At 48.7% G+C, this 27,312-nt stretch overlaps 1 protein-coding gene across 1 annotated transcript in view; it reads right to left on the reverse strand.

Annotated features, from left to right (window-relative positions):
- Nucleotides 1–27,301, reverse strand: part of Rapgef1 (Rap guanine nucleotide exchange factor 1) — a 114,291-nt gene extending 86,990 nt beyond the window's left edge. The window contains exon 1 of the mRNA XM_055600073.1: nt 27,031–27,301. Within this exon, the coding sequence (XP_055456048.1) occupies nt 27,031–27,091 (61 nt within the window). The 5' untranslated portion in view covers nt 27,092–27,301. The remainder of the gene's footprint in view (nt 1–27,030) is intronic.
- Nucleotides 27,302–27,312: the final 11 nt, after the last annotated feature.

Raw genomic sequence — 27,312 nt, forward strand, 5'->3', positions numbered from 1 at the left:
GCTGTTTCCTATAAGCACTGCATGCATTATCCCATCCCTGCTCCAACAGAGAAGGTACAAGCTACAAGACTTCACATCCCACTTCGGTTCCTTCACTGTTTTGTCATTTTTGTTTTTTATGAAGGGTTCTGTTTTTAGTGCAATCTTTAAAGTTGGTCCCTTACAGGTAGTCCCCACCTTCTTTTTTAAATTTATTTATTTTTTTTATAAATTACACTTTATTCACTTTGTATCCCAGCTGTAGCCCTCTCCCTCATTCCCTCCCAATCCCACCCTCCCTCACTCATCTCCTCCCATACCCTCTCCAAGTCCATTGATAGGGGAGGTCCTCTTCCCCTTCCCTCTGATCCTAACCTATCAGGTCTCATCAGGACTGGCTGCATAGTCTTCCTCTGTGGCCTGGCAAGGCTGCTTCTCCCTTAGAGGGAGGTGTTCAAAGAGCCAGCCACTGAGTTCATGTCAGAGACAGTCCCTGTTCCCATTACTACGGAACCCACTTGGAGACTGAGCTGCTATGAACTAGGTTCCTCCACTGTTAAAATTTGGTAATCATTTTAGAAAACTCTTACCCTTCTAGCCCAAGACACGTGATTTCAAAAGCATGCCATGTAACCTTCTGTTTTAAAAGGTTTTCCTCTCATCCTGAACCTTCTTGTGATGTTATCACACATGGCTTTGACCCTTACTTGGAGCCCTCCTCACTTGTCACATTTATTTGCATTTGGGGGCACTGCACGTGTTGGTACAAAATGTTCTGAAGCAGGTAATTAAGAGTACCACAGCCAGGAAGGAGGGATGGGGCTACAAAAAGAATTTAAAGTGAATTAAAAAAATAAATAAAAATAAAAAAGAGCACCACTGCCATTTGTTTCGGAAGCACTTATTTTTAGGCTGGCCTTCAACTCAGGACCCTCCCGCCTCAGCTTCCTGTCTGGGACTACTGATGTGTGTAACCAAACTTCAATGGATTTATTTCAGCTGTACAGAGCTGGCACCTCATCACTTACAAGCAGTTGGGAAAAGGACAAGTTGGGTTGTTCACCTTAAAGTCAGGCCAACACTAACATCAGGACTCCTTGGCTCATTCTACATCTCCCACAAGAAAATAATTTGTTTTTAATTAATTAATTAGGTTTTTTTGAGACAGGGTTTCTCTGCACAGCCCTGGCTGTACAGGCTGGCTTTGAACTCACGGAGATCTGCCTGTCTTTGCCTCCCAAGTGCTGGGATTAAAGGTGTGTGTCACCACCACCAGCAACAGAATAATTTTTAATAATCAATACTCTCCAGCAGACAGAAGACAAAAAGTAATGACAATAAATGGGCATTCTTAAACATGCCGTGTTCCCTTTTCCCTGAAACTTGGCACTTAAATGCAACCAAGGAAAGTCCAAAGCAAAGATCTGTGGGAAGCTAGAATGCTGTAACAAACAGCTTCTTCACACTGCTGCTGGCCATGGATCTCCTTCCCTCAGATGACCCACCACAGTGGTGCTACCAGTACAGCTGCAGTTTCCTGAGAAAATCTCAAAACAGAAGAGACATGGGGAGCTGATATGCTCGTGACCAACTGGGGAGTTTATGTGTCACTTGTGAGAATGTTAACAGGCTCCTCCCTTTTGAGAAAACAACATGGCGAGATCCATAAAGCTATTGCTATGTTCCTGGCCTGGGAATGCGATGGCGGGAACTTATCAGAAGGAAACTATCCAGCGGCATCACACAGCTCTAGTCCTGGAGCTCCTCAATGTTGCCACACCTGCAGCAGACAAACAGTTTCAGCATTCAACAGCAGATGGCTAATGTAAAACAGGATGCAACATTAACTCGATGACATGCCACTATTACAGTGCTATAGGCCACGCAGAAGCCTGACACCAAATGGGGAATCACACACATACTGTGACTATGAAAACAGGGGTATGTGTGCATGTGCAGGGCTCTGGAAAGCAGCAGCAGCAGCAGCAGCTAAGGCTTCTGTCCTCTTGCAAGGTTTCAGGTACTGTAGGAACTCAGCATGTGTTGTATTCTGTATTTCACCACTACCCCACTGTTTTCTTTAATAACGTAGTACCACAGTTGAGGGTGTACTAGGCCCTGGGTTCCCACTAGCACCAGGAAATGGGCGGGGATAACAAATAATGCAAGATTATTTCACCTAAAGTAGAAAGTATATATTTTTTTATTTGGACCCCAAATAACTGGAAAATGAAAAGAATTCCACCCCAGCACCCTGTTTCAAAGTCATGCTCTTAACCACTATGTAACTGGAAAAAAACAAAGCAAAAACAGTGCCACCCAGTAAGGGAAAACTGAGTTTCCTGGATAATATTACAGGCACTAAACGTTCTGTGAGTTTGCACCATAAATAATGGTGAGCAAGGCTCATGGACACTGGAATTAACCCCAAAGGGTCTTTTAAAAGTATCACCATATCTTTCCTCTGAGAGAAGGACACTGGTAGAAAATTATCCAAACTCACATAGCTGATGGCTCTAGGAGAGAGTTGACCTGAGGCCTAAGCCCACGGACCCAGAAAATGCAGGGTTCTTTCCATGAGCATTTCTTGCAAGCAATATGCATTGATTAAAGCTACTGCGTACTAAGGGCCTCATCACCCATTTCCCTTAGAAACCAAGAAGCAGGCCTGTAACAGGAAGCTGGGTCAGTGGTCAGAGTAAGACTCTGCCCTTCCTTGTGTGTTCCGGATGGACATTGATGGCTCTGTACATGGATACCCGGCTGCACCAGATACCTCTCCACAGTGCATTCAGGTCTAAACACCTCTGCTGGCTACAATCCAAACCTCTAAATCCATCCCTGCTGTGCTGAGGTAGAGCCTCCCTGCTAGCCCATCACCCCCGTCTACCTACCCTCTGCCTGCCCGGTTCTTTCCCAGCACAGCAAGCCCCACTTAGCTAGCCTATGAGCTGAAGCTTTTCATAGTCAGCCCTTCCTCACAGTGTTAATTTCCCTGGCTCCCACCCACACTCGGTGCAGGCACGCACATCACCAGCATCTCCATTCACCAGTCCAGTAGCACCGGTGGCTGGGATTTTAGGAAGGGGGTGGGACAGAGAGATGGCTCAGTGGTTAGGACCACTGGCTGTTTTTCCAAAGGACCTAGGCTCAATTCCCAGTGCCCACATGAAGACTTACAACCTATTTTAAGGTGATAACAACTCAATTTCCAATTGCTGCTGTACCTGCTTGAGTGAGACTTCCCAGAGTCAATATGAGAAAGGAAGAACCTGCAGAGCAAAAGAGTCAGGACTCCCACACACCATCACACCCTTCAATTTGCAACTTTCCAGCCCATAATGTATGTGGAAACAAAACGAACAGAAGGGCAAGCAGGATTTCTTTTCAAATAGCCTCCGGAATGCAACAGGGCTTGACCCTCACACATCATCTTTGGCTCTAGGTTCAGAGTATCAGCCATCACAGGGCAATGAGCTAGGGAGAGTGTCAGAAACTCCTTGGGCTGTCCTAGCTGCAGCAAATGTGGACACTGGGTTTCCATTCATTCACTCATTCCCAGGTGTGTCAGAGACCCCAACCATGTGGCTTGCCTGGAGCCACCACTCATCCACCAGGAAGGCTCTCATCCCCTCATTGAAAGAAATCTGGAAGTGGCCTGAGGACAGGGCCAGATGGACTTTAGATTGAGAGGACAAACTTGGTCCCAGGGTGTACCCTAGATAAACTAACCAATCCTCTGGGGAAAAGATGAGTTAGAAAGCATGGGTCACAGTTGCTTTACTTGTTATCCCTATATCCTTGAATGAACTATCAACTATGACCCTACAATTGCTCTTATTTTAGTAACTGAACACAGCCAACCAAACCTCAAACCTTTCTGTAATTTTATCTGTAAACCCAGTTATTTCCAATGAAAAATGTAACAAGTTAAACAAACCTAGCTGCTGCTTGCTTTTATTTCAAATATGTAAAAACACACTGAAGAGGGCTGAGGATGCAGCTCAGTGGGAAAGCACTTGCCTAGTATGGGTGCGGGCCCTGGCTGTGTCACCAGTACTGTTCAGTATAACAAATGTACAAAGGATCCCACACCTGCCCCTGGTGCTTGTTAAGATTTCCCCTATTTTGCTCATCTGTAGGTCCTCACTTTCAAATGCACCATTCTGCTGAATCGTGTCAGGGCAATTATGGTCAGCACAGCTCTTCAAATACTCCAACTTGACTATACAAAACCAAGAGTGTTCTCCCACACTGCTCAGAACCAAGGAGAGGAAAGACAGGGGTTGAGGGTACAGCTCAGAGGCAGGGATCAGTAAGCTGCAAGCATTGGATTCAATACCCAACAAAGACAAGGTCCCAGCAAAGCCCCTATCCACTTCCTATTCCATTTTGCTAGGCTGGAATCCAGTACAGGATTGCTCAGGAACAAATCTTCAGAAAAACAGCACACTTGAATGATTAGGGTGGCTCAGAAAGGCTAGAACTTGAAAACTAACATCATACCTATTTTCCCTCGTAAGTGAAAAACTTTCTAAAATTTGGTTCCAGTAGATGCTGTTAACACTCCTAGGCATTTCTTTCCGGTTGCTTTTTCATTCACAAATACACACTCAGACATGGTTATAGGGAACTGCTACAAATCAAAAGACCACAAATCAAGCATGACTGCAGCTACCAGGCAAGACCTGGAAAGATGGCTGGGTGTGATGCATACCTGTAATCCCAGCATTGGGGAGGCTGAAACAGGACTCCAAATTTGAGGGCAACCTGATGAGACAGCAACCTGAGGACAAGTACAGGCTGACTAATTGGATCCTGTCCCCAAGTCCTGCAGGTGTCACCACTGGCACCCCTGCCAGCTGCTGGCCTGTTAGGTCAGCACTACTGAAACAGGTGCCTGAGACAGAGCTGCCTGCATAATGTGGCAGTGCTATGAACACTCTACTTCCTCCCCTCAGGGCTGACACAGTAGCCTGAGAGTAAGGCTAGGTGTTGAACAGGGCTGCTGCCAGTCTCTCCGGCCCCCACCTACCTTTAGAAGATGATACATGCCCAAAAGCTTTTAATAACACTCTTTATACCAAAAATATCACAAAATACTCCAACTCTTAGATAGCAAAACTCTGACATGGATTAGGTCTTAAAAATGGAAAGATGTCACCAGGTGATGGTGATACAAGCCTTTAATCCCAGCGTTTAGGAGGCAGAGGCAGGCAGATCTCTGTGAGTTCCAGGCCATTTTTGGTCTATAGAGCAAGTTCCAGGAAGGCCAATACTACACAGAGAAATCCTGTCTCAAAACAAAACAAGCAACAACAAAAGAAAGAAACAAACAAAACAGTAAAAGAACGATGTCAACATAGAACCAGAAGCTTCCAAGCCAAGGTTTGCTGCGCAGTATGTTTGAGCCCTTAGAAAGGCCAGACTGAATATTGAGCTCCGATCTGGAAGGTGATTCATCTGGGCTAGGATCCCCCAGAGAAGGCCACCTTCTTGCTGCCTATGAAACGAGGGAAGAGCTTTCTTACCTTGTTTCCAGGGGCACAGATGGCTTTGTCTCAGGGGCTTCTGTTTTTCAACGGCATTGCCCATTCTCAACGCCAGCCAGGCGATCACAGCACCTTTCCCAACCCAGGCATCCTCACTGAATGACGAGTAAGAATCAACTCACTGGCTGAAAGGGGATTCCTCTCTGGGATAACTCAATGACTTAGCAGCCTCAGGCTGAGCCCCAGGAGGGCTGACACACCCTCTGGAAAGCAGGAACTTGGTTACTCTAAAAGGTCTCAGCCTCCTGCCTTTCGAATTCTTTGGAGTTACCGGGAGGAAACTAGAAGAAAGGGCTGTTAACTGCCCTGCCCTGCCAGTGGGTAGCAGTAATCCACTATATTAAGCTCTTTCCTCAGGCCTTCTTTGACATCACTATTCAGTAGCACAGCAGTGGCTTGGGGAAAGGGCTGCACTCCTGTCGCCGGGGTAGAAGGTTGAGGGCCAGGAGTAGGCACTGGCGACTTTCAGCAGCTGAAAGTCACAATGGGCCATTCTAGGGTGTGCAGTGAGAAAGCTTGCATAGACCCATATGTCACGTCACACCTTCTATTTAAAGTCTGTCTCATTTTCAGCTCCATCACATGGTCAAAGGAAACAGACTAATGAGAATTAATACCGTGGCTCCAAGAAAAAACTAAAACACTCGGATGCGAGTGACGTCTTTACTCAAAGGAAACAAAATGACAATGCAGCCTTTAAGGGTGTGCACCCTGAGTTCTAAACCCACACTCCATTTAAATAACAATTTTGCTGAAGAAGGTGTCATGCCACCTTGTTGCTAGAAGAAAACAAGGGCATGAAGTCTGGAAAAAAGGGAGAAAAAAAAAAAACAGGGGTGTCAAGTAAAATTTACTTCAACTCCCCACAGTAGGAGTTAAAAATGCTGCTAAGTGGTGTCAGAGTAACAATGCCAGATCTGGGCGCAGCCAGAGCTTCAAACCCAGCTCTGCCACTGGTGTTGCCCATATACCCAACCCAGCAGCCTCGGTTTCCTTGTCTGCCAGGTGGACACATCAATAGTCACTTTCTCTATCATTTGACTAGACCCACTTAGGAAGGCTTGGTACATGCTTCTCACGACTGTCTCCTAACCTCAGAATCTACAGCTGTAGCAGGTCACATGGGAGAGCCCTGGCTCCAGGATGGTCAATGGCACACAGCAGACATATTCTGTGAAGCTGGGTGGCATGGCATAGAAGCAAACTGAAGTAGCTTGATGACAACACCCGAAAGCAGACCCTTGGAACCAGAGAAAAGCTTACTGTTCCCTACGACTTTGGCCCTGCTTCAGCCAGCCTTGGAGAAGGGCCCTGCTAAATGAGACAGGATGGGAAGGGCCTCGCAAAATCTCTACGAGATCTTTGGGTGCCATGTTTTCCTCCATCGACACAGAAAGCATTTCAGAAAATCACAGGCTTCCAAACTTGGCAAAACGAACTGTACCCAATTCACCTTTCCAAGGTTGCTGCAGGCATGAGCATGCAGGAGGATCCTGTTTCCCTCACTGCACAGAGCCCCACCCACGCCACACTGGACAAGCCGTGGGCAGAACCACACGCCTGTGCAGCCCAGCAAGCTGCTAGTTAGTCAAGACTGATTTAAACCCAGCTCCACCCCTGACAACCCACCTGACCCTTCATCTGTCTCTTTTTCATTAAACATCTGAACACCTTTTCTTAGGGAAGTTTCAGCTACAAATACACTACCTGATCTTGCTTCCTCCACACTATGTGCAGTTTAATGTACGTCCCAAACTAACACAGCAGACAGACTCTAATTAGAACCAGCACTTTGATACCTTTCACTTAAAGAAAGTTTTATCTTATCAACATTTGGCAAATAGCTTATGCAGCCTCCCAGCCAGACAAGATCCTATCATATGCTGTGCTTTGCAAAACTGACATGTGGATGGGTAAGGACAGGTAAAGGAATGAACCAGTGACAAGTCCCATATGTTCCTCCACATTAGCACGTTAGCCACACAGAAACCATCCTGAGTCCATGCAGGGCCTCTGCGTGGTTGTGTCATCTATATCATCACTGCTCCTCCTGGTCTAGAAAGTCAGATTATGACAGGTCTGCACGGTATACCGAGCCACAGAACAGGTCAGTTACAGCACTGGGCTCAGGGCTGGTGAGATGCTTCAGTAGGTAAAAGTACTTGCCACAGAAGCCTGATGACCTGAGTTTGACCCTCAGAAATCCATGGTGGAAGGAGAGGGCTGACTCCTCAGAGTTGTTCTTTGACTGTCACACATGCCCCATGGTGTATGCTTTCCCATCATGGCATGTGCAGGCTCACACTCATACATACAGGTGCACAATAATAACAACAACAGCAAATGAGCTGGGCTTGATTCTGCCCTGCGAGTTCTGAGCGGTGACTCTGGAAGCAGGGTTTCCATGAGCAAATGAACCCACGTTCCCAACAACACATCCACTGACGACAGCAGCAAACAAAGCGCTTCTGAGGTAGCTCTTGGTCCAAGTGACTCAAACCTATGCTCTCCAGTGGGGAAAAGTGATAGAGCTCTTTTGAAGAGTCTGTTTTTAAGGATTCTTCCTGAGTTGCCAAGTCAGAGAAAGTATCCCCAGAAATACCCCAAAAGGTAAAGATGCTTGTCAGTCAAAACCAGATGCCACTTCCCAATCAAGGAGACAACAAGAGATGCTCACAGACAGGACAAATCAAAACTTGAACGACAGCTGGACACAGTGGTTCCAGCTGTGATTTCTGCACCTGACAGGCTGAAGGAGTGTAATCCCATAAGTTTCAGGCCAGCCAGGGCTAGTACAAGAGAAATCCTGGCTCAAAATCAAACAAAAGTCAGGGCCACCAAGGAGAGGTGTGAGACTGAAATGGTTCATGAAGGAGAGGTCCTGCAGGAGGTGCCAGTGTGGGTACCCACATCGGGCCAAAGAAAGAGCACAGGGCTCTTGGGTGTTGCCCAGGAGCTGACACCCAGCTTTGTGTGTGTACGTCTGGGAGAAGAAAAGTCTGATGTTGGTCATTTCCCTCCTGGCAAAAAAATATAACAATACAAGGAAGCACGGAGCCTGCTTGGGAATGTTCTACAGGGGCGGGGGAGCCTGGTCCTGCACATGCTCAAAGGGCTGAGCAGAGCAGAGCTGGGTGTCAAGGAAATGAGGCAGTGCTCATGGGCCAAATTTCTGGGTCATCTGCTGGCATCCTTCTGCAGCAGGTGAGGATCACAAAGGGGCAAAGGCACTAAAGTGGACTGTATCATAGGAAGCACCAGGATTCTCTCCTGAGACACCTGCACACTCACCCACCAGCTTCAGAATGAATGACACTTATGCATCAGCTGACGTGCACAAAGGTCACCTGATTATTGCGCTGAGGGGCATGCTGGGGAAGCACACCACCCAATCCACCTGGAAGGAAGAAGGCTGGACAGCAGAAAGAGCTGTGTGTCCCTGGAAGCACAGACGAGATGGTGAGCTCTGGAGAGGTAAGGAAGTGTTCTTTCCTAAAGTGTTAATACCCATGCACTTTTCTGGTAAGAGACATTCACGGTTCTCACCACTTCAAAGGGTTCTAAAAGGCCAAGAATCACCAAGTTTGCCCAAATCAATACAATGAAATGTCTTAGTTATGTTTCTGTTGCTGTAACAAAACACCATGACCAAGGCGACTTATAAAAGAAAGCATTTAACTTGGAGGCTCACAGTTTCACAGAGTCCTTTGCCGTCATGGTGAGGAGCAAGGAAGGCAGCAAGCAGGTTGGCATGGCATTGGAGCAGCAGCTGAAAGCTGACATCCTGACCCACAGGTTGGGGGTGGGGGAGAATGAGCAGCATGGAGGCTGCTGGGGAGATCACTAACTGGGAACAGTGTGGATACTGAAACCTCAAAGACATGTCTCCGAGATGGCCCCTCCCTGTAGTGACAGATGACCTCCAATAGTTCCCAGGCTGGCAAAGAACTTGTGGCTGAGTCTCAAGAGGGGTGTGGCTCCATACTGGCCCAGACTTTGTTTCTGCAGAGCACCTGTCCACCACTCTGAGCTCAGTCCTGAGAGCACGAGGCCTCCCAATGAGGCAATTGTGTTGCTCCCTGGTCCCTCACCTCCCAGGCCCCTTGAAGTAGCTGGTCTTCAGGGACCCCCTAGCAATGTAGACTATTGGAGACCATGCAGAAACTACTATGGCTTCTACAGACATCCGGCGCCCTTGACACTGCTCCTCTGTCCTTAGTTCACTAGCCAGGACTTGAGTCTAGCTATAAGGCCAGCAAAGAGAGTGATGACCCCTGAATTACTCAGTTCTGCCTAGAACTGGAAGAAAGGCTGTTTATTTGTTTTGCTTGTTTGTTTGAAAAAGGATCTCACGTAGCATGGGGTTGCCTTAAACTCCTACCCCTGCTTCCCAAGTTCCAGGGTTACAAACATGTTCCAACACATCTGACTTTGGAAGGAAGTTTTTAAAAATGAACAGAAATAATCTCACATTTTGATGTTATTAAGTTATGGGGGAGGTGGGGGATAAAGCACACACAGAATCTTTCACACACTCAATGATGCTTGCGAGTGAAGGGCTCGCTTCTTACCACTGTAGCTGATTCTCAAAGGCATTCCTAAAGAGTCCCATGATCTATCCCCCTGAGGGGAAATGCTGCTCTGGAAGAGGCTCAATGCCTTTTCCAGCACCTCTGAAGCTTAGCCTCTGGCTCCTGCCCTGCCCTCTTCACTTCCAGAGTCAGGGAGCAGTATGTAAAAAGGCTGAGTAGCAGGAGAAGATAAGCCATGCTGCTGCTGTGAGCTAAGGGATGAAAAGAGCATCAGGTGGCTGCAGACACACAAGGCAGATCCAATCTACCCTCTAACAGCTGAATGCTAAACAGTCACCAGTTTAGCACAGAAACTGCACAGACACTGTGCATCCTCATGGATTATCAAGGATAGTCAGAAGAAGCAAGGATGACTTCTGAGCCTGAGCCATGAAGTCCCAGATGCGATGAACCCAGGACTGGAAATATGGTAGTCCCAGAACTCAGGAGACTAAGGAAGTAGAACTCTTAAGTTTAGGACCAGCCCACACTATGATGAGAAGCTTGAGAGGAGGCATACAAAGTCTAGACACATTTGCTTTGCTCTTAAGGTGCTTATGGTATCACCTCCAATTCATACTGAAGTTGTAGCACAATAAGTGGTTCATGAGGAAATGTTCAGCTGCTGAGGACAGAGCCCATTTGTGTGGGCAAAGAGAGACTCCTGCCTATAAGGAGCATAGTAAAATGTAAAATGCCTTTTAGACATGTAAAAATAGCTTAGTCAGGATCCCCACTGCACCCAGGCAGATCACCAGATAACCAGAATCCAGTGACATCACTCACTCAAGATGACCGGACACAGTGCTAGAACCTCATGATGCCCACTGTGCTCTGCTCTGCACATCTGGAGAGACATCACCATCATCTGCCCTCATGATCCTGACCCTCGAGTCTGAGACTTCAGTTAGAGCCTGGACCTGACCTTCAGCTAAGATCCGTCGCTCAGGTGAGCAGCCTTGGGGAGACAGGCAGGCTTAAGGAGCTTAGAGTGTAAACCTTGTGTAATGACCCTCAGCATAATAAAACATGACTTAGTCTAGTTACAGTAGCGTAGTACTGTAGTTAGTGCAGTAACTAGTGTAGTGTAGTTGGTGCAGTTATGGTAACTATACCTATCTACCTTCTTTCTTGAGACAGGACCCCTTCCAAGTGAGGGCACGGAAGAAGGCACCATCTGTGGACACCCAATCGACCAGGACTTTGGTGTTGAATTTCCCAGCTCTAGGACTATGAGAGATGGATGTTTATAAACATATCCAGTTTAAGTTATTTCATCATAGCCCCCCAAACAGGCTAAGACCACATCCATAAAGAACCACTCAGCAGGCAGCTGATACCTGGCTGTGGACCAGGAAAAAAAGAGGGCCTGGAAATAGATATTCGGGGATTGGCTCTGTTCAGAGCACTGATTCTCAACCTTCTATTTGCTACACCTCTTTAATACTGTTCCTCATGTTGTGGTGGCCCCCCTCCCCACACTACTTTGTCACTACTTTATAACTGTAATTTTGCTACTGTTATGAATCATAATGTAAATATTTCTGGAACTAGAGGCTTGCCAAAGGGGTCACACCCCCACAGATTGTGAACCACTGGTTTAGAGGGACTAGATTGCCCAATAAGTGATCAGAGGTCTCATCCCAGTACAGTCCAAACTGATAAGTTCAAGTGGGTAACGACCCTACGACAGAGGGCTGGGAGAAAGGGGCCTTCTGGGAAGCATCTAGACAGGAAGAAGCTTGTCAGCATTTATCACCACAGTGTAAGAGGGCTGCTGTGCTGTGTGGCTTCAAATGCATTTAAACTTTGAGTTCAAACTAGATGCTTGGTTTTTAAATGTCTTGTTTATCATGATGACTAATACATCATCCTAATTAATTAGCTAATATCCCAAGGCACACTATGCATTAAGGGGAAGATCCATCAGAGTTTGTTCACAGCAGCTAAACTCCCGGCCACCTTCTTGTCAGAGCTAATTAGACAGATGCTGTGTTCTCCCTCTGGTCTGCTGAGGAAAGCAGGCCTTGCTCACCCTGCTCACTCTCAGAATCATCTTTAGACTTCAATGGCTTTGGGAGAATGTTTCAAGCTACTTCTCCATATTTCCAGGGCTTGTTCCAGTGCCAGGCAGGGGCTTCCACTTAGCTCTCCCATGTGCCAGCAGGACCAGTTGGCTGAACCATCAGTGCTGCAGTCTGTCATCCACTCCTAATGTGTTCCCATGTGATGCTGCCGAGGAGGGGCACACCCAGTAGCCACTGTTTATGTGGAGAGGAACGGGAAGAACACCAGGGGTCTGCTCTAAGCAGTGAGGAGCACTTACAACAGGAAAATGACTACACAGACACATGCTTATAACCTCCCAAAAATGCTGCCAGGAGGAACAGCAGTATTGTTATTTGGGCAACAAACTGAAGCTCTGATGATTTGGCCAAACTGATTTTAACCTCCAGGACCCACATGATGGAAGGAGAGACCTGACCCCTTCATGTTGTCCTCTCACAGGTGTACACACACACACACACACACACACACACACACACACACACACGCATGCAACACGTGTGCACACACATACCACACACCACACAATACTATATACTATTAAAACATTACAAAATTAAAAAAGAAAATTAAAGAGACTTATCTCTCAAAGCAACCTGGCCCCTCTGCAACACAAGCTGTATGGACATGTTAGTGACAGTACTGTCAGTCTGCTCCAGCAGGCTGCGAGGGGAGGGGTTTGGAGCAGTCACCCTGGGACAATCAGCAGCAGGCCAAGAGGAATAGTCAACACTTCATTTGTCAAGACCCACATGAGCAGGGGCCCTCAGTGGTTTTCTTCACTGTGAAGCCATAACAAGGGGACATTTATAAGCAAAGATTAGAACCCAACTCTTGAGCCAGTACTGTGTGTGTCTCAATAAGGCATGGTGGTACCTGCTTGTGACCCCACTATCAAGAAGTTGAGGCAAGAAGACTGTGAGCTCCAAGGCCAACCTGGGCTCCAGCAGCAGGGAGCCCATATCTGAGCAGGTGTCCAAGCTGCTCCTGTCATGGTGCCTAGAGAACAGGCACTGTGAGAATCAGCGGAAGGTATTATCATGTCCCTGGACACTTTCTTGAAGCTTAACTTTGGAATCCAAGTATGCTGTTTTAAAATCTACTCTGTTAACACATCTGTTCCCTGAGAAATGTTCTGAAATAATCTTCCATTTGCTGCTGTGCTAATGTCCACACAGTAGCTGCTTAGCACCTGGGATCAGGTGCACAGAGACCTGTAATGACACTGTGGGCCAGAGACTCTATTTTGGTGATCTCAGACTGGACCTCTGCAGAGGTGCTGTCCACCTAATAGGCCCTGGAGGGCTGGAATTTCTGAGGAAACCTTGGCCTTGCTTCTGTCTAGATTCCCTTCCTGCTGCCCCTCCCATGAGCCAATCATATTTTCTTAGGAATGCGGCCAACAGCGTGGAACCCTGCCAGAGGTTCACAATGCTGGCTGCCTGCACCATCAACCCAGAGCAACTGCCCAGTATGCAGCCCCTGAGCTTCAGTAGCTGCTGGCAGCGCCCAGCACCACGTGCCAGACTACGGCAAGCCCAGGGTGAAGTCCAGTTGCATGTTCAGACCCTGAGACTTCCATCGGCCATTCTTGGCTCTGATGGCCTCAGAGTATAGATATATAACAGGAACACAGTTTGACCCAGAGCCTGACCCTGAAAAGCAGGCTGAGATGGGGCCTCTCAGAGCTGAAAAGCCCAGATACAGGGAAGCAAGATCCTACCCAGTGGTCTAGTATCCGCTCTGGCTTAAAGGCTTCCTGACCACACAGCTTCTTCAAGGGCCAGACCTAATCAGTACAGGAGCCCCTGTATCTAGAGTGTCTTTCCCAGTGCCCCTCCCAGCCCAGATACAGCCCATCAAGACACTAATACAACCACCACATGCTGCTGTTTTAAACTGTATCTATTTTATTATATAAGGATACCGTCTAAGATGAAATAATGTTTATGTAAATGAATACTAACACAATTTTGTATCCATAGCATGTTTTGAAACTGATGAGTCTGGGGGTAGAGCTCTGTGGTAGCGTGTCATTAAAACAAGTATGGTAAAATATGAAGTGATAACCTGAGCCATGCTGTATGTAGTAGATGGGCCACAAGCCCCATGTGTACAACCACTGTACCATTCTGCTTCATCAATATTTTTACCAAGTTAAGATCCCATGAAATTTTATCAAGGTAAGATCACATGGTGCTTGCTTCTCTGTCTTCTTAATCCACTTGGCACAATGCCCTCAGGTTGTTCATAGTGTAGCACATCAGCTACCCTTCCTTTTTTAAGGCTAAATAATACTCCACCATGTGGGAAAACCACTTATTTATCTATTCACCTTTGAATGGTCTGGTGAGGTGCCTCTCCCTTTAGGGGATAATGAGTAATGCTGCTGTAAAGGGGTAGGGGTGGAGAGAGCGCCAAAAGAATTGCTCTTCAAGACCCTGCTTTCAGCATTCTTCTGTGAGGTGAGCTTGCTGTACTGTGTGGTAATTCTACTTCTGAGCTACTGCTGTTTGGCCTTAGACTTCTTGTCCCTCACTTTCTCCAAGATGTTGTTGTTCCCACGGTTTTTGAAAGGAGCTATCCTCGTGTGGGGTGTGTTCTCACTGTGGTTTTGAGTTAGGTTTCCCTGGTGATTAATAGTCCTATACATATTCATGAGCTCATTGGCTATTCTCATAGTTTCTTTGAGAAACTGTCTATTTGAGTCTTTTGTCCATTTTTAAAAATTAAGTTGTTTCTGTTGGTCCCATGCCATCTTTTATCTGCTCCTTTGATAACACTTAGATGGCTAACCAAGGTCAAATTCTCAAGCAGATAAACAAGCCAATACAATGGAATACAACACAGCAATAAAAAAGAATGAGCTGGAGATAAACATAACAACCTAATGTTGCAGAGTAAAGAAACCAATGTCCACAAACCAGGAGCATTTCCACAGAGACAGACGGAAGAGAGTTCAGTGGTCACTGAGGTTGAAAGAGTTTGACTCAAAAACTTTGCAGGGAGTTTCTCCTAGGGGAAAGGACCGGCTAAGCACCCTGAATGTGGCAGGGTTAGGAAGATCTGCCCATGTTAAACACAGGCTTACAGTTTGCATTTTAAAGCATTCTCACATACAGACCTGGTGGCATTAAAGCGCCATTCCTGGTATGATAACAACCCCTCAGGGGTACATGAAGACTGCCACTTGAACCCAGTCTGGCTGAACTAGGGGACATAAAGTCCTAAAGAGTCAAACTGTTCACAAATGCTTCATCACACAGGAGGAGGGAGTCACGACAGGAGAGAGCATGTATCAGACCCTAAGCTGACCCGCAGCCCCAGCAGAGGGGGGACACAGAGGATGCAGTGACTCTCAGCTCAGGCCTGCTGTCTTTTCACGGCCTGAAAACTCTGCTCCGACTAGTGGTGATGATGACCCTCACACTCTGTGACGACCTCAGCCCATGTGACTTCCTATCAAGCTGGGACCTGAGAACTTTGGCCACTGAAGCCCAGTGTGGGAGTAGAGTGCAAGTTCCTACCCCAGTTCCTATGCTTCAAACACAAAAACAGCTCCTACAAGCTTTGTGTTCAGGGTGATGAAGGGAGACAAGGCCAGACCATGTGGAAAAGCATGCTTTTGATCCAGCTTTTGGTTCTGTGATAAGCTCAGAAGAGTAGTATGTGCATGCTGCTCTGGACAAGTCCAGGCACAGATGACTGAGGTGATACTAATGAAGAGAGAAGTCCTGCAGCTCCAGGACCCAATGACTAGAGTCAGGGGCTGAACAGTTTCATCTTCTGCATATGACACAGTGCTCTGTGCCATCAGCACTGGCATAGGATCTACACGCCCACTTGCAAGTGGCAAGGAGGCCCAGGAAGACCCACAGTGGGAACAGGATTGCTGAGTCTGTGTAGCTGTGAAAGGTAACCATGGGAAGAAAATACAAGCAGGGATACCCTGACAGGGCACTCTATGTTATCTGTAAATTAACTATCACAAATACCTGAATGACCAATAGTATTTTAATAATCACAAAACAAAAGCAACACATTGTGATGGTTTCACTAACCCTGAGGGTCAGCACTGGATGGGGAAACCAAAGTAAAGTGCTGGGAATCAAAACACACCTGCTAGGGTTTGAGCCTTGCCACACAACCTTCAAGCTCATTCCTTCTAGACTAGAACAGCACAATCAGGACTGCCCTCACCCAGCCTGCAGCATGGCCAGCATGCGTGACCAGAGTGAGACCCAGATCCTCCGAGCATGGGTATCTCTTCACAAGTCTGCTGTCTAGAACAGCCCTAGAACTAGAACTAGAACCACCCCTAACCAACCTTAACCTTGAGAGTTAACCTTCTCAAGAGAAGCAGGAGTGGGGTGGGGGTGGGGGCTGGTGTGGCTCAGTGATAGAGTGCTCAGCTTACGTGAAGTCCAGGGTGCCAACCCCAGCACACACACTCCAAAGCACCTCAAAAGCCAGACCTCCCTGGGTGTGAAATTTTACTTATTCTATCTATATTTTTGGTTTTTTGAGACATGGTTTCTCTGTATGGCCTTGGCTGTCCTGGAACTCAAGAGATCCACTTACCTCTGCCTCCCTGAGTTCTGGGATTACAGGCAAGTGTCACTGTGCCCAGCTCTCCACCAATATTTTTAAAGAAATGTTGTTTTAGGGCAGAAGGGTCCTTAATTAAGAACAGGGCTACTGTCTACTCAGCACTTCTCAAGTGTTAGGGCTCAGCTAGAACTCTGAGGTGTCAATAACCTCACTGAGTACTCTCTTCACACCATGAGTAGACACACTGAAATGAAGACGATCCCACAGCTACCTCTTTGAAGAGCTGGGAAAGAAAACCTGGCTCTGGGCCTCAAGGCCCACACTCAGGTACTCCTTTGTACCTGCTTGGCCTGGCATTGTACAGGTAAAGAGACTTAGCAGCAAACAGGGCACGGACCCAGTACACTGATGCAGTCCTGGGGTCACAAGGAGGATCCATCTTTTTGCAGTCTTTCCTCAGGTTCACCCTGCGTCTACTAGAGAGGGATGTATGTATGAAAGGCTCAGTCCTGAACACAAGTACTGGTTAATCTTAAGACCTCTGGAAGGCAGGCTGCACTCAATGACACCCACCAGGGCAACTTCTTACCCCTACTGCACCACTCCACTCCCAAGCTGTAGTTCTGCAGTATTTCCAGCCACTTCTGAACTGAGGGCCCAGAGGCTGCTTTGCAAGTCTGTAGGCAGATGTGCAGTCAGTGTATTAGTGCTGCAGAGATGCAGGAAAGCCCCAGGGGAGTCCCAAGCTCAGCTGGTTCCAAGCAATGGTCACAGCGGGCCTCTGAGCCACCCGTGTGACTCAGCAGACCAGTCCTGAACCCAAGGTCCAGACACAAGGGGAGAGGGAAGGGAAAACCAGGTTCCCTGCAGTGTGCCTAGGGCAGGCCTGTCACCTCCCCTAACACTGCCTCCTTTCCTCAGCAGCCACATGGTCCCAACACCTGCATATTCTCCCAGTAAGAAGAGGAACCCATCTGAAGGTCCAGCTCCTATCACAGTAGCCGGCACAGCAGAGTAAGTGAACCCTCGTCACCACCTCCCTCACCCAGAGCAGTGCCCCATGACCTTAGATAAGAGGCTTGCATTTGTGAAAAGACCTGGGAAGAGAAAGGACTGCATTTAGTTACTCTGGCAATGGACATCCACAGGGCTGAGGAGTGGCTCACTGGGTAAGAGCATCTGATGATCCATGAGCATCTGAGCTTGAATCTCGAGCACCCAGTAAAAGGCTAGGTGTGGCTACAGGCACAATCCTATGACCCGGTGCGTGGGCTGAGGGAGTAGAGACAGAAAGATCCCTGAGGCTTGCTCGCTGTCACCTTGCCAATCACCATCAGCAAGCCCAATACTTGAAAGGGAAGGCAGAAGAATCAGGTGTGGAGTTTTGTTGTTGTTATGTTTTTGTTGTTGTTTTGTTTTTTATTTTCTGAGACAGGGCTTCTCTGTGTAGCCTTAGCTGTCCTGGACTCACTTTGTAGACCAAGCCGGTCTTGAACTCACAGAGCTCCACCTGCCTCTGTCTCCCAGAGTGCTGGGATTACAGGCATGTGCCTCTGAGTGTGACTGAATAGGGTGTGTTGTATGGTGAATTCGAGACAAGCCTGGGCTCCACTGTCCCACCTCACCAGGGCACAGAAGTGAGCATGTGGCTCTAGCACCTCTGCCACCTCTCAGGTAGAGTACCTGGAAACATATAAAGCAGTCTTTGCCCATGTCACAGAGCTAAGAGACAGGTGTCCTCGGAGCCAGTGAGACCTGGGTTAGTAGTGTGCATGCCTGTGGGCTTTACCTCCGCCCCACACATGTATGAATGTGCACATGCTAACTGTTTCAGATCTCCAGAACAGCCTGTAGCTTGGAGTGCGCTGCAGAACAGCCTGTAGCTTGGAGTGCGCTGCAGAACAGTACAGCACCTTTCCTCCACTGTGAGGATGAAGTCACATGTGCAGAATGCTTTCGGCAGAGCCTGGTACTGGCACGTGGTCAGTGGCTAATGACTTAACTGCTGCTATTATTTTTACTTACTGAAAGGAGGGCTGAGAGACATCAATTCCAAGGCCCCCACACAATCCTATGCCTATCTGATCACAACCACCCACTTGAAGGACAGGCACATGGAACTATCCAGAACCAGCAAATCAATACTACCATTGTTTCCAACCAGGAATGGCCTTTGTTTGCGTCAGGTCGGTGAAGGGGTGGTCTGGAGCCAGCAGTCCTTGGGGCTTCAGCTGTCCTGCCTTCTCACTCCACACCCACCTCCCAGAACACTGCAACACCACCCTCCCGCTCTGCTTTATTTTTAACCCTTACTACATGTATTTATGTTTTAGAGTTTCAAGGCTCACATGAGGAGGTCAGAGGACAAGTTTGTGGGAGTGGGTCTCTCCTTCCACCATGTGGGGCCAGGGATTGAACTCATGACGGAGACAAGAGCCTTTTTACCTGTATCGCCATCTTGCTGTGTGCCTGGGAGCCACAGCTGCTGGGCCACAATAATGGAGATCATTTATAAAAGTTGTGAGGCGGGGAGTTGGAGAGATAGTTCAGTGCTTAAGAGCCCTTACCACTCTTACAGAGAACCTGGTATCAGTTCCTAGCTCCCACAGGGCGGCTCACAACCAGTTCCAGGGGATCTGACGCCTGCTGACCTCCAAAGGTTCACACATGCCTGTGGTGCACACACATGTGTTCGGGTACACACATACACATAAAACATATTTTTGACACGATAAAGCATTGAAACAGGCTCATGTCCTTGGCCTGCAGGCCCCATTTTCATGCTTTCAAAGCAGGGTGGAGCTCTGCCACAAAACTTACTTTGTAGTGAACTGACTGTGGTTCCGGCAGGCAGGGGAAAGCAAAGGGAGCCGCTCAGGGCCAATGGGTGCAGCAGGTTAGCTACACTGCAGGACTGTGTTCAGTAGGGGAGCTTGAAGGACTCTGGATCATGTATCAGGCAAGAAGGAAAGACGTAGAAAGAGGAATTGCCCCCATTGACCCAGGATTTCTAGGACACCCAGGCCAGCCTCTTAACTCACACAAGATGCCCAGGCCCCATGACAGAAACAAAAGGGGAGGCAGTGCTCACCTTCCCCAGCCCCCTCAGGTCAGCAGGTACAGCAGGTACGTCTAGTCACCCACGAGTAGAGCTGAGAAATAATCCTAAAGAACATTCTAAGGACACCCGAAAAGTGTGACAAGCAGGACACCAACTAGGGGCTCGTATGACACCAGCCTGCTCAGGGTTGGCAGCCCACTGCAGTGTGAATGCCAGCAGTGACTGCTCCAAGAAGGATGAGTACCACCCAAGAGTTCTTTGCTCCTGTACAAAGCAAGCAGTGACTAAAATGGGGACTTGGGGAACATGCTGCCAAGTAGCATTCTGTCAGAGCTAAGTGGGACTCTGCCTCACCCTGGCCTAGGACTCTGACAATCTGCTCTTCCTTTTGCAATGTGGGGCTTGAACTCAGGGTCTTAACTCCTTTGAAGACTTATTCACTGTTGCCTATGTACATGGGTGTTTTTGTCTAAAGCATGGGTACACAGTGCCCAAGAAGACCAGAAGGTGTCAGCCTACGGAACTGCAGCTCTAGATGTGAGACATCATGTGGTGCAAAGAGCTGAACCTGGGACCTCTGCAAAAGCAACCGGAGCTCCTAACTACCGAACCACCTTTCCAGCCCCAAGCCTAGACTCCTGTGTATGGCAAGCTGCTCTTTTCCCTTCTTTCTCAAGATGAAGTATCACTATACTGCCCAGACCAGCCTCAAACTCCTAAGCTCCACAGATCCTCTTACTTCAGCCTCCCAAAAACCAGGGATACAGGCATGCCAGCAATGAGGCTTGGGAAGGCTCTCTGAAGCGGGATGTCCCTCTGTAGTTTAGGCTGGCCTTGGAACTCGCCATCCTCTGGCCTCTGCTCCCCCCAGTCCCTAGCAGCTTGGGACTCTGACTGTAAGGCTATCAACAACTTTCAGATGCAAAAATGATGACCAATGTACATAGTTAACGCAGAGCCCTGTCCACTGGACACCCCTCATCAGAGAAGTCCTACCGACTCACCAAGAAGCAACCTCGGCAGCAATCTAAACCCAGGGGAAGCTGTATCCAAGTTATGCAGGGCTGGGGCATGGCTGAGTGGTACAGCATTGGCCTAGCATGTGCGCCGCTCTGGTTTGATTCCTGGCAACGATTAAAGACAATCAATGCTTTGAAAGCAGAAACGTAAATTCATTCTGTGATGATACTAACTTTACATGGTTTTTTGTTTTTGTTTTTATCTTTTGCTTGAATTAGCAGTGAGGATGAACTCATGGCCTTGTGCATGCTAGGCAAGTGTTTTTACCACCTAGCCACAACCCAGCCATCACTCATTATTTGAATAAGTATGGAATAGGTACCTACTGTGTGCTGAGCCAGCTAGCAGACAGCCAGTGGTGGACAAGCACACCCCACTCAGGAACTAAATATCTATTTAAGACTTTGTTTACTTACTGTTAACTTGCAGACAGGAAACTGGGCTCTGGATTCTGAATGAGTTAAACAGTACCATTTCTACACTCAAGTATTTGTGTGATGCCTTTCCTCAGAATTTACTATCTGCTAGGGAAGAGAAAGCACTAGGCACCGTTAGGACGTCAGCTTTGGTTGAGGAAGCTTCGAGGCCATCCGGGAAGTGGCTTTTCACATTGTTGGTGGAGGGAACTCAGAGGAGCCTGGAAGGCCACAACAGGGCGAGAGGAACTGAACTCAAGCAGCTTCCCCACTGTTTGCTATTTAAGGCTTTGTTTCATTTTCCAGTGCTGGGATCAAACCCAAAATCTGGTGCAGAGCAGACAGACTTTGCAGGCTAGACAGACATTCTGCCACGAGTACATCCCCAGCCTCCTGCAATTGTTCTCTCAGAGAAAAGAGGACCTGCTATCTTAGACAGCAACCAAGGAAACACTAATTTCAGAGGCCCAATCCTTCCAGGGCCTGATGGAGAAAGTGAGAGGCCCGAGACAGGAAAGAGTCACCTGGGGACACCTAAGGCTTCAGACCATCTCAAACAAACAAATGACAGGCCCAGCAGATGACAGGGCTCTTCTCATTCACAGGCCATGGCTGTGTTTATTTACTCATAATACAGCCTTTGGGGTATGGTGGGTGACTGTCAGTGGAACACCTGTCCCAGCAGCAAGGCAGGGGGTGGAGGTCACATGGGTGTGGCAGGCACTGTGGCCAGGCCTCTCTTCTTTCCACTGTGTCATCTTACTATGGCAACAGGCAACACATTGGCTGGACTGAAGTAAGACCCAGCCTGTACTAAGAGCAAGCTGCAATCTGGGCTAATTTGGGAAATGGTTTTTCTGCAAGCTCATATGTGAGTCATCTTTCCAAGCCTATCGCCTCCTGGCTACACGGAATCCCATTCAAACCGCCTCTGCCAACAGCTGCACAGGAGATCAGGAAACATTGGGGTTTGTTGTGGCTGACTTAAAAACACATGATCTCTTTTCTCCCTATAGTGCTTCAAATGTTGTCAGTATTACAAAAATCACAAGCAGCCCCAGGGCCAAGCTGGATCTACATTAAACTAACTTGGTAATTTGGGGCCCTTTCTTCTCCCTAAGATCAGAAAAGAAATGTAGAAACATAAACTAAAATCGGGGCAGTGTCCCTCACAACACTGGGATTCTACAGTGTCTCTATTCAGACAGAAAGGGGGTCAGTTCCCCATTTCACTTCCCTAAGACTGTGATCTTGGCAGTAACCAAAACTCTCCCTGTCTGGGCTGGCTACAGGTGCACCGTGGCGATGGGGATGGTCTACTTCAGCCGTGACAAAGCTGAAGTGAAAGGGAGGGCCTACATGCAGTCCTGTTTTGCTACTACCACCAGCCTACTCCTTGGGAAGACCACGCTCCAGAGGGCTCCCAGATACCATCCCTCATCCTAGAGTGTGCACCCGTGAGGCACACAGAAAATGCTCAAGAGGCAGGTCAATGAAGGAGCACAGAGCTTCAAATGTTGTGTCATTCACTGAAAGCACTGTGAGCACAGAGCTCCCTACCTTGGGGTAAGGGAAGCACAGGCTGAAGAGTTAGGAAGGGTCAGCACCCAGTGACTGCCCATTTACCACAGAGAGGGCACAGGCCCAACTTTCAGTATCTGTTCTGAGAAGATACATAATAACAAGCGCCACTGTAAATCTCCTTTCCGTTTATAACAAAAGTACCTGTAAACATATGAAACCACGAACCTGGAGACCATGTTTATTCTGTCAGTAGTGTGTTGGCGGAGCTTGTGGCCATCCCACTAGTCCCAACAAACTTCACTGTAGTGCCCGGGAGCAAGCATTGGCCAGAGAGTTTGGTAAATGATGAAGTTTATGAGCAGACTGTGGGTTAGCTGGGTCTGAGAAGGAGGCAAAGCATTAGAACACCAGAGACCCTTCTAATTCCCCAGGATCCAGGTGGTCGGTAACTGAAGGATGGAGCAGAGTGAGTGGGGCAGATTCACCTCATCTAGCACAGAGGCCTTGCTGGTCATTCTCCCTGCCCCCCAGCTTCACTACCCACTTGAAACCAGTCCTTGAGATCTCCAATTGTTGCAGTAGGAGTTTACAGTCACTGCCAACACCCCAACTCCAATCCTATAGATTCTCCAGCCTGACCCAGAGCAGCCCTCATGGCAGGTCCCAATCCCCAGAGCCACACACCACATCGCAGAGCAGGTGCTCCATCACTGCTGGATGAAGGAATGGAAGAGCCAATCAATGAAGGAATGGGGCAAGAGTCAAAGTCCAGATCACAAGCAAACAGACATGAATCATCTCTGAGAGTCAGAGACGAAAATGTCAACAGTCCAAGTGGGCAAGGGGACTCAGTGATGTGGCTAGCAGGGAAAAGGACAAACAGCTCCCACCCAGCTCCCGACATATGGGAACAAATATGAGAAAGGGCTTGGAGTTACCAGAGATTCTCATCCTTTGGAAGAATGGGGAACCTAAGATTTTTTAGCAATTTCCTGGTTTTTAAGCTCTTCTTCCTTGGGAATACACATGGCGCAGTGGGCTAAAGCCAGCTATTAGTGCCAGTCTGGCGTTAAGCTCCAGAAATTTGGGGGCGTCAACTAGCCTCACAGTTCCCCATTTCACTTCCCTAAGACTGTGATCTTGGCAGTAACCACAACTCTCCTTGTCTGGGCTGGCTACAGGTGCACCGTGGGGATGGGGATGGTCTACTTCAGCCATGACAAAGCTGAAGTGAAAGGGAGGGCCTACATGCAGTCCTGTTTTGCTACTACCACCAGCCTACCCCTTGGGAAGACCACGCTCCGGAGGGCTCCCAGATACCATCCCTTTGCTGGAAGAGAGGACAAGCAGAACCACCACACCTGCGTACACAACTAGAACCACATTAACATCTGCCCTCCACCCTCTACCTTCACCTTGCAACCTCAAAGCAGCAGTACGAACCTTCAGTTGTTTCCTAGAGAATCCCCTCAGTGTCTGACCACAGTACCCTCAGGAGGTGTCACCCCTCACCCCAACCTTCTTCTCGACTCTCCTGACAACCCAGTAAGATAGCCCTCCACTCAGACTGCCCTGATCCCCCCTGGGCACTTGGAGCAGAACATTATGGCTGTCTTCCTATGAAGACACTTCCCCATTAAGTGGTGTGACCTCTGCTGACGGCCACAGGCAGGGGCGCTGGATGACTGAGTGACAGATCCAGAAACTCTGCCCCAGAGGTCTGTGAAAGCCTGCTAGCTGCAAACAGGGGAGGGAAATTGACCGGAAGGACCAGGATAGGGCTGTAAGATTTCTGCTCACTCAAAAATCCTTCGAGCCCACCCCACCCCAGATCCCGAGAATTAAAAACAGCAGTCCTATTTTCAGAGGGGTGAGACCACAAGCATATTTCAGAAACACTTCTGCTGCTTTAAAGCTCAGAAAACAGCAACAACTGTTTACGGGGTGGGCTCCGTAATTGCTGGAGACTTGTCACCTGGCTGAATAAAGGTCTCTCTTTCCAGTCATCCCACCTCTCATGCTTAACAGCAGGCCCACTTAGCAAACAGTCCACCAGCAAGCAGAAGGAAAGCGGGTGACCTGCACATCGAGTTCACCTAAGATGACCCACAGAAGCTCCACCAGGGGAAACCCTCATTCCAAGCACACCCCAATCACACCAATCAGGTATATGTGGGTCTCAGCCAAAGAGCTTGCAAGAGGGCTCACTTCCTGTCATCCTGTCTGTGATCCCCAGCATTCAGATGAGTGCCAGCTAAGGCCAAATGGAGCACTCTCTCACTCCTCGCTGCTTCTCCCCAGATGCACCGTCCTCCTGCAGCCCTCTTCCCATCACCTCTCCCTCCATTAAGAGAGCCTAACCTGCTTTTTCCAGCCCAGTGAACGACCCCTTCAGAACCTCACATAACTGGGGCCTGGCAGCCTAGGTACGACCTCTAGCTCCCAGACCAGCTCCTCTAAAGTGGATGCTGTAATGACCCCTAGCAGAAGGCAGTAGCCAGAGAAGGCCCAGGCATGACCTATGCTGAAAGGGACTTGGGTGGAGAGTCAGCGGAAGGATAGGTCAGTCTGAGCTGTGGAATGACAGCTCATTTCATCCTGTTTACTCTTCCATGATTCCCAAGTTTTACATATTTAATACACACTATACTTATAAGGAAAACCTAGTTAATGCTGTTTAAAATATATTTTAATTTTTTAAATTTAATTAAAAATATATTTCCTTTTATTTATTTTACATGAATGTTTTGCCTGCCTCTATGTCTGGGCACCACATGTGTATCTGGTGCCTACAGAGGTCACAAGAGGGCATCAGACCCTCTGAAACTGAGTGACAGATGGTTAGGAGCTGCCACGTGGGTGCAGGAAACTGAACCTGGGTACTCAAGAGCAACAAGTGCTCTTAACTGCTGAGCCATCTCTCCAGCCCATTAATGCTATTTTTAAATAAATTATCCAAGTTCTGAACAGTGCCATTTGGATGAGACACTGTAAGGAGTCCCTAAGCAATGCCACACAGACAGACCAAAGACACTACCAGAGCAGCACGTATGCAGGAAAGAGACTCACGGTCACCAGACAAGGCCCCAGGGCAACAGGACAAGGAGAGAAACACCCCAGAAAGAGCACCTGAAAACGGCAGTCCAGCCATGAAAATGGTATCCTGCTTCTAGTCAGTAGGCAGGTGTCAACACCCAGCCTACTGCCCATTGCTGGGTGGGCTATACAAAAAGTCACTGAGCCTCTCTGAGCCTTTAAAACAGACCATGTTCTTGTAGGCAATCTTCAAGCGTTTTTAATAAACAACACAACCAAGGGACCAAACAGAGTGAAGACACACAGCAGATGCTCAATAAAGAGTACCAAAACGTTCTTCCTGGAAGTAAGCCAGAGCTACAAAAGTTACAATCATTGCTTGCTGGTCCACTGCTAATACAGCCCCACAAAGTATCCCCAAGTCCACCTGTGAAATCGCAGCTTCCAAAAACTACTGCTGCCGGACACCTTTTCGGCTTCTTACAAGTCTGCCTTACTCTTCACGGAGTGTCGAGGCTAACTGAGTCTCCCCACTGTGACAATCCCCAGCACAGGCCCTGAACCACTTGCCTACCTCACCTAGCAGCCAAGAATCCGCCCTCCCCTACAGAGTCCCTGCATGCCGGCTAATTAAGCTCTGCGCCCCATATGCACAACAGTAATTGACTCTCGGGAGTGTCTAACTCCTAGAATATGCAAGCCGGGAGGGGACTTGGGAAGCGAATCCCCAAGATCTCCAGGAACACACAAAGAGATGAGATTTGCATCAAGATCGCACCCACCTTCTCCACCAACCCCAGCGAATCCCACACTTGCCCTGCCTGCAGAGCAAGGCAGGGCACCGGAAGACAACTTGGCTGCGCCCTGAAACATCGCTCCAGCACACCCCAGCCTGCTTTCCTTTGAAGCCACCGAAATGGACACTTGTGCTTAAACTCGAGGCTCATTAGGAGTGACACATTTTATAACTGGACTGCCGATTATCTATGGAGCGCGCCTGCCCTACTGCATGCGGCCGGCCTCCTCCCGGTCCCGGGCTCCAGCCTTTGTGGGAGGTTCTAGGGAACAAGGCTAAGGGACTCTCCACTCGACCCCCACCTTCAACCCCCAGGATCCCGCTAGCATCATGGGCCCCAGGCGGCGGGCAGGCCCGGTTCAAAGATGGCCCTCGCGGCGTCACTGCCAGCTTGGGGCCCGGACCGGGGGTCGAGCGCACGAGGTCAGAAGGCGCGCCGCCCGCCCGCCCGCCTCACCTGCTTTCTCGATCTTGCCGGACATTTCCGGGCTGCGCTGGAGGCCGAGGCCGCTGCTCATCCGGCCCCAGCCGGGCCGCTGCGGGCTAAGAGGTCGGCGCGCCCGCCGCTCTCCTGGGCCGCGGCTCGCCGCGCCTCACACTCGCGCCGTCATGGCGGGCTCTGCGCGGTCGCGGCCCGTGCGCTCGCCGACCGCGCTCCAGCCCGCACCGGGCCTGCCGCTCCGCCGCTCCACCTCGCGCGCAGCCGCTGCTCCGGGGCCGCGAGCCGCCGGCCGCAGCG

The sequence above is a fragment of the Psammomys obesus genome, unplaced genomic scaffold (assembly GCF_907164565.1).
Source record: "Psammomys obesus unplaced genomic scaffold, mPsaObe1.curated_primary_1811, whole genome shotgun sequence".
Lineage (NCBI taxonomy): Eukaryota > Metazoa > Chordata > Mammalia > Rodentia > Muridae > Psammomys > Psammomys obesus.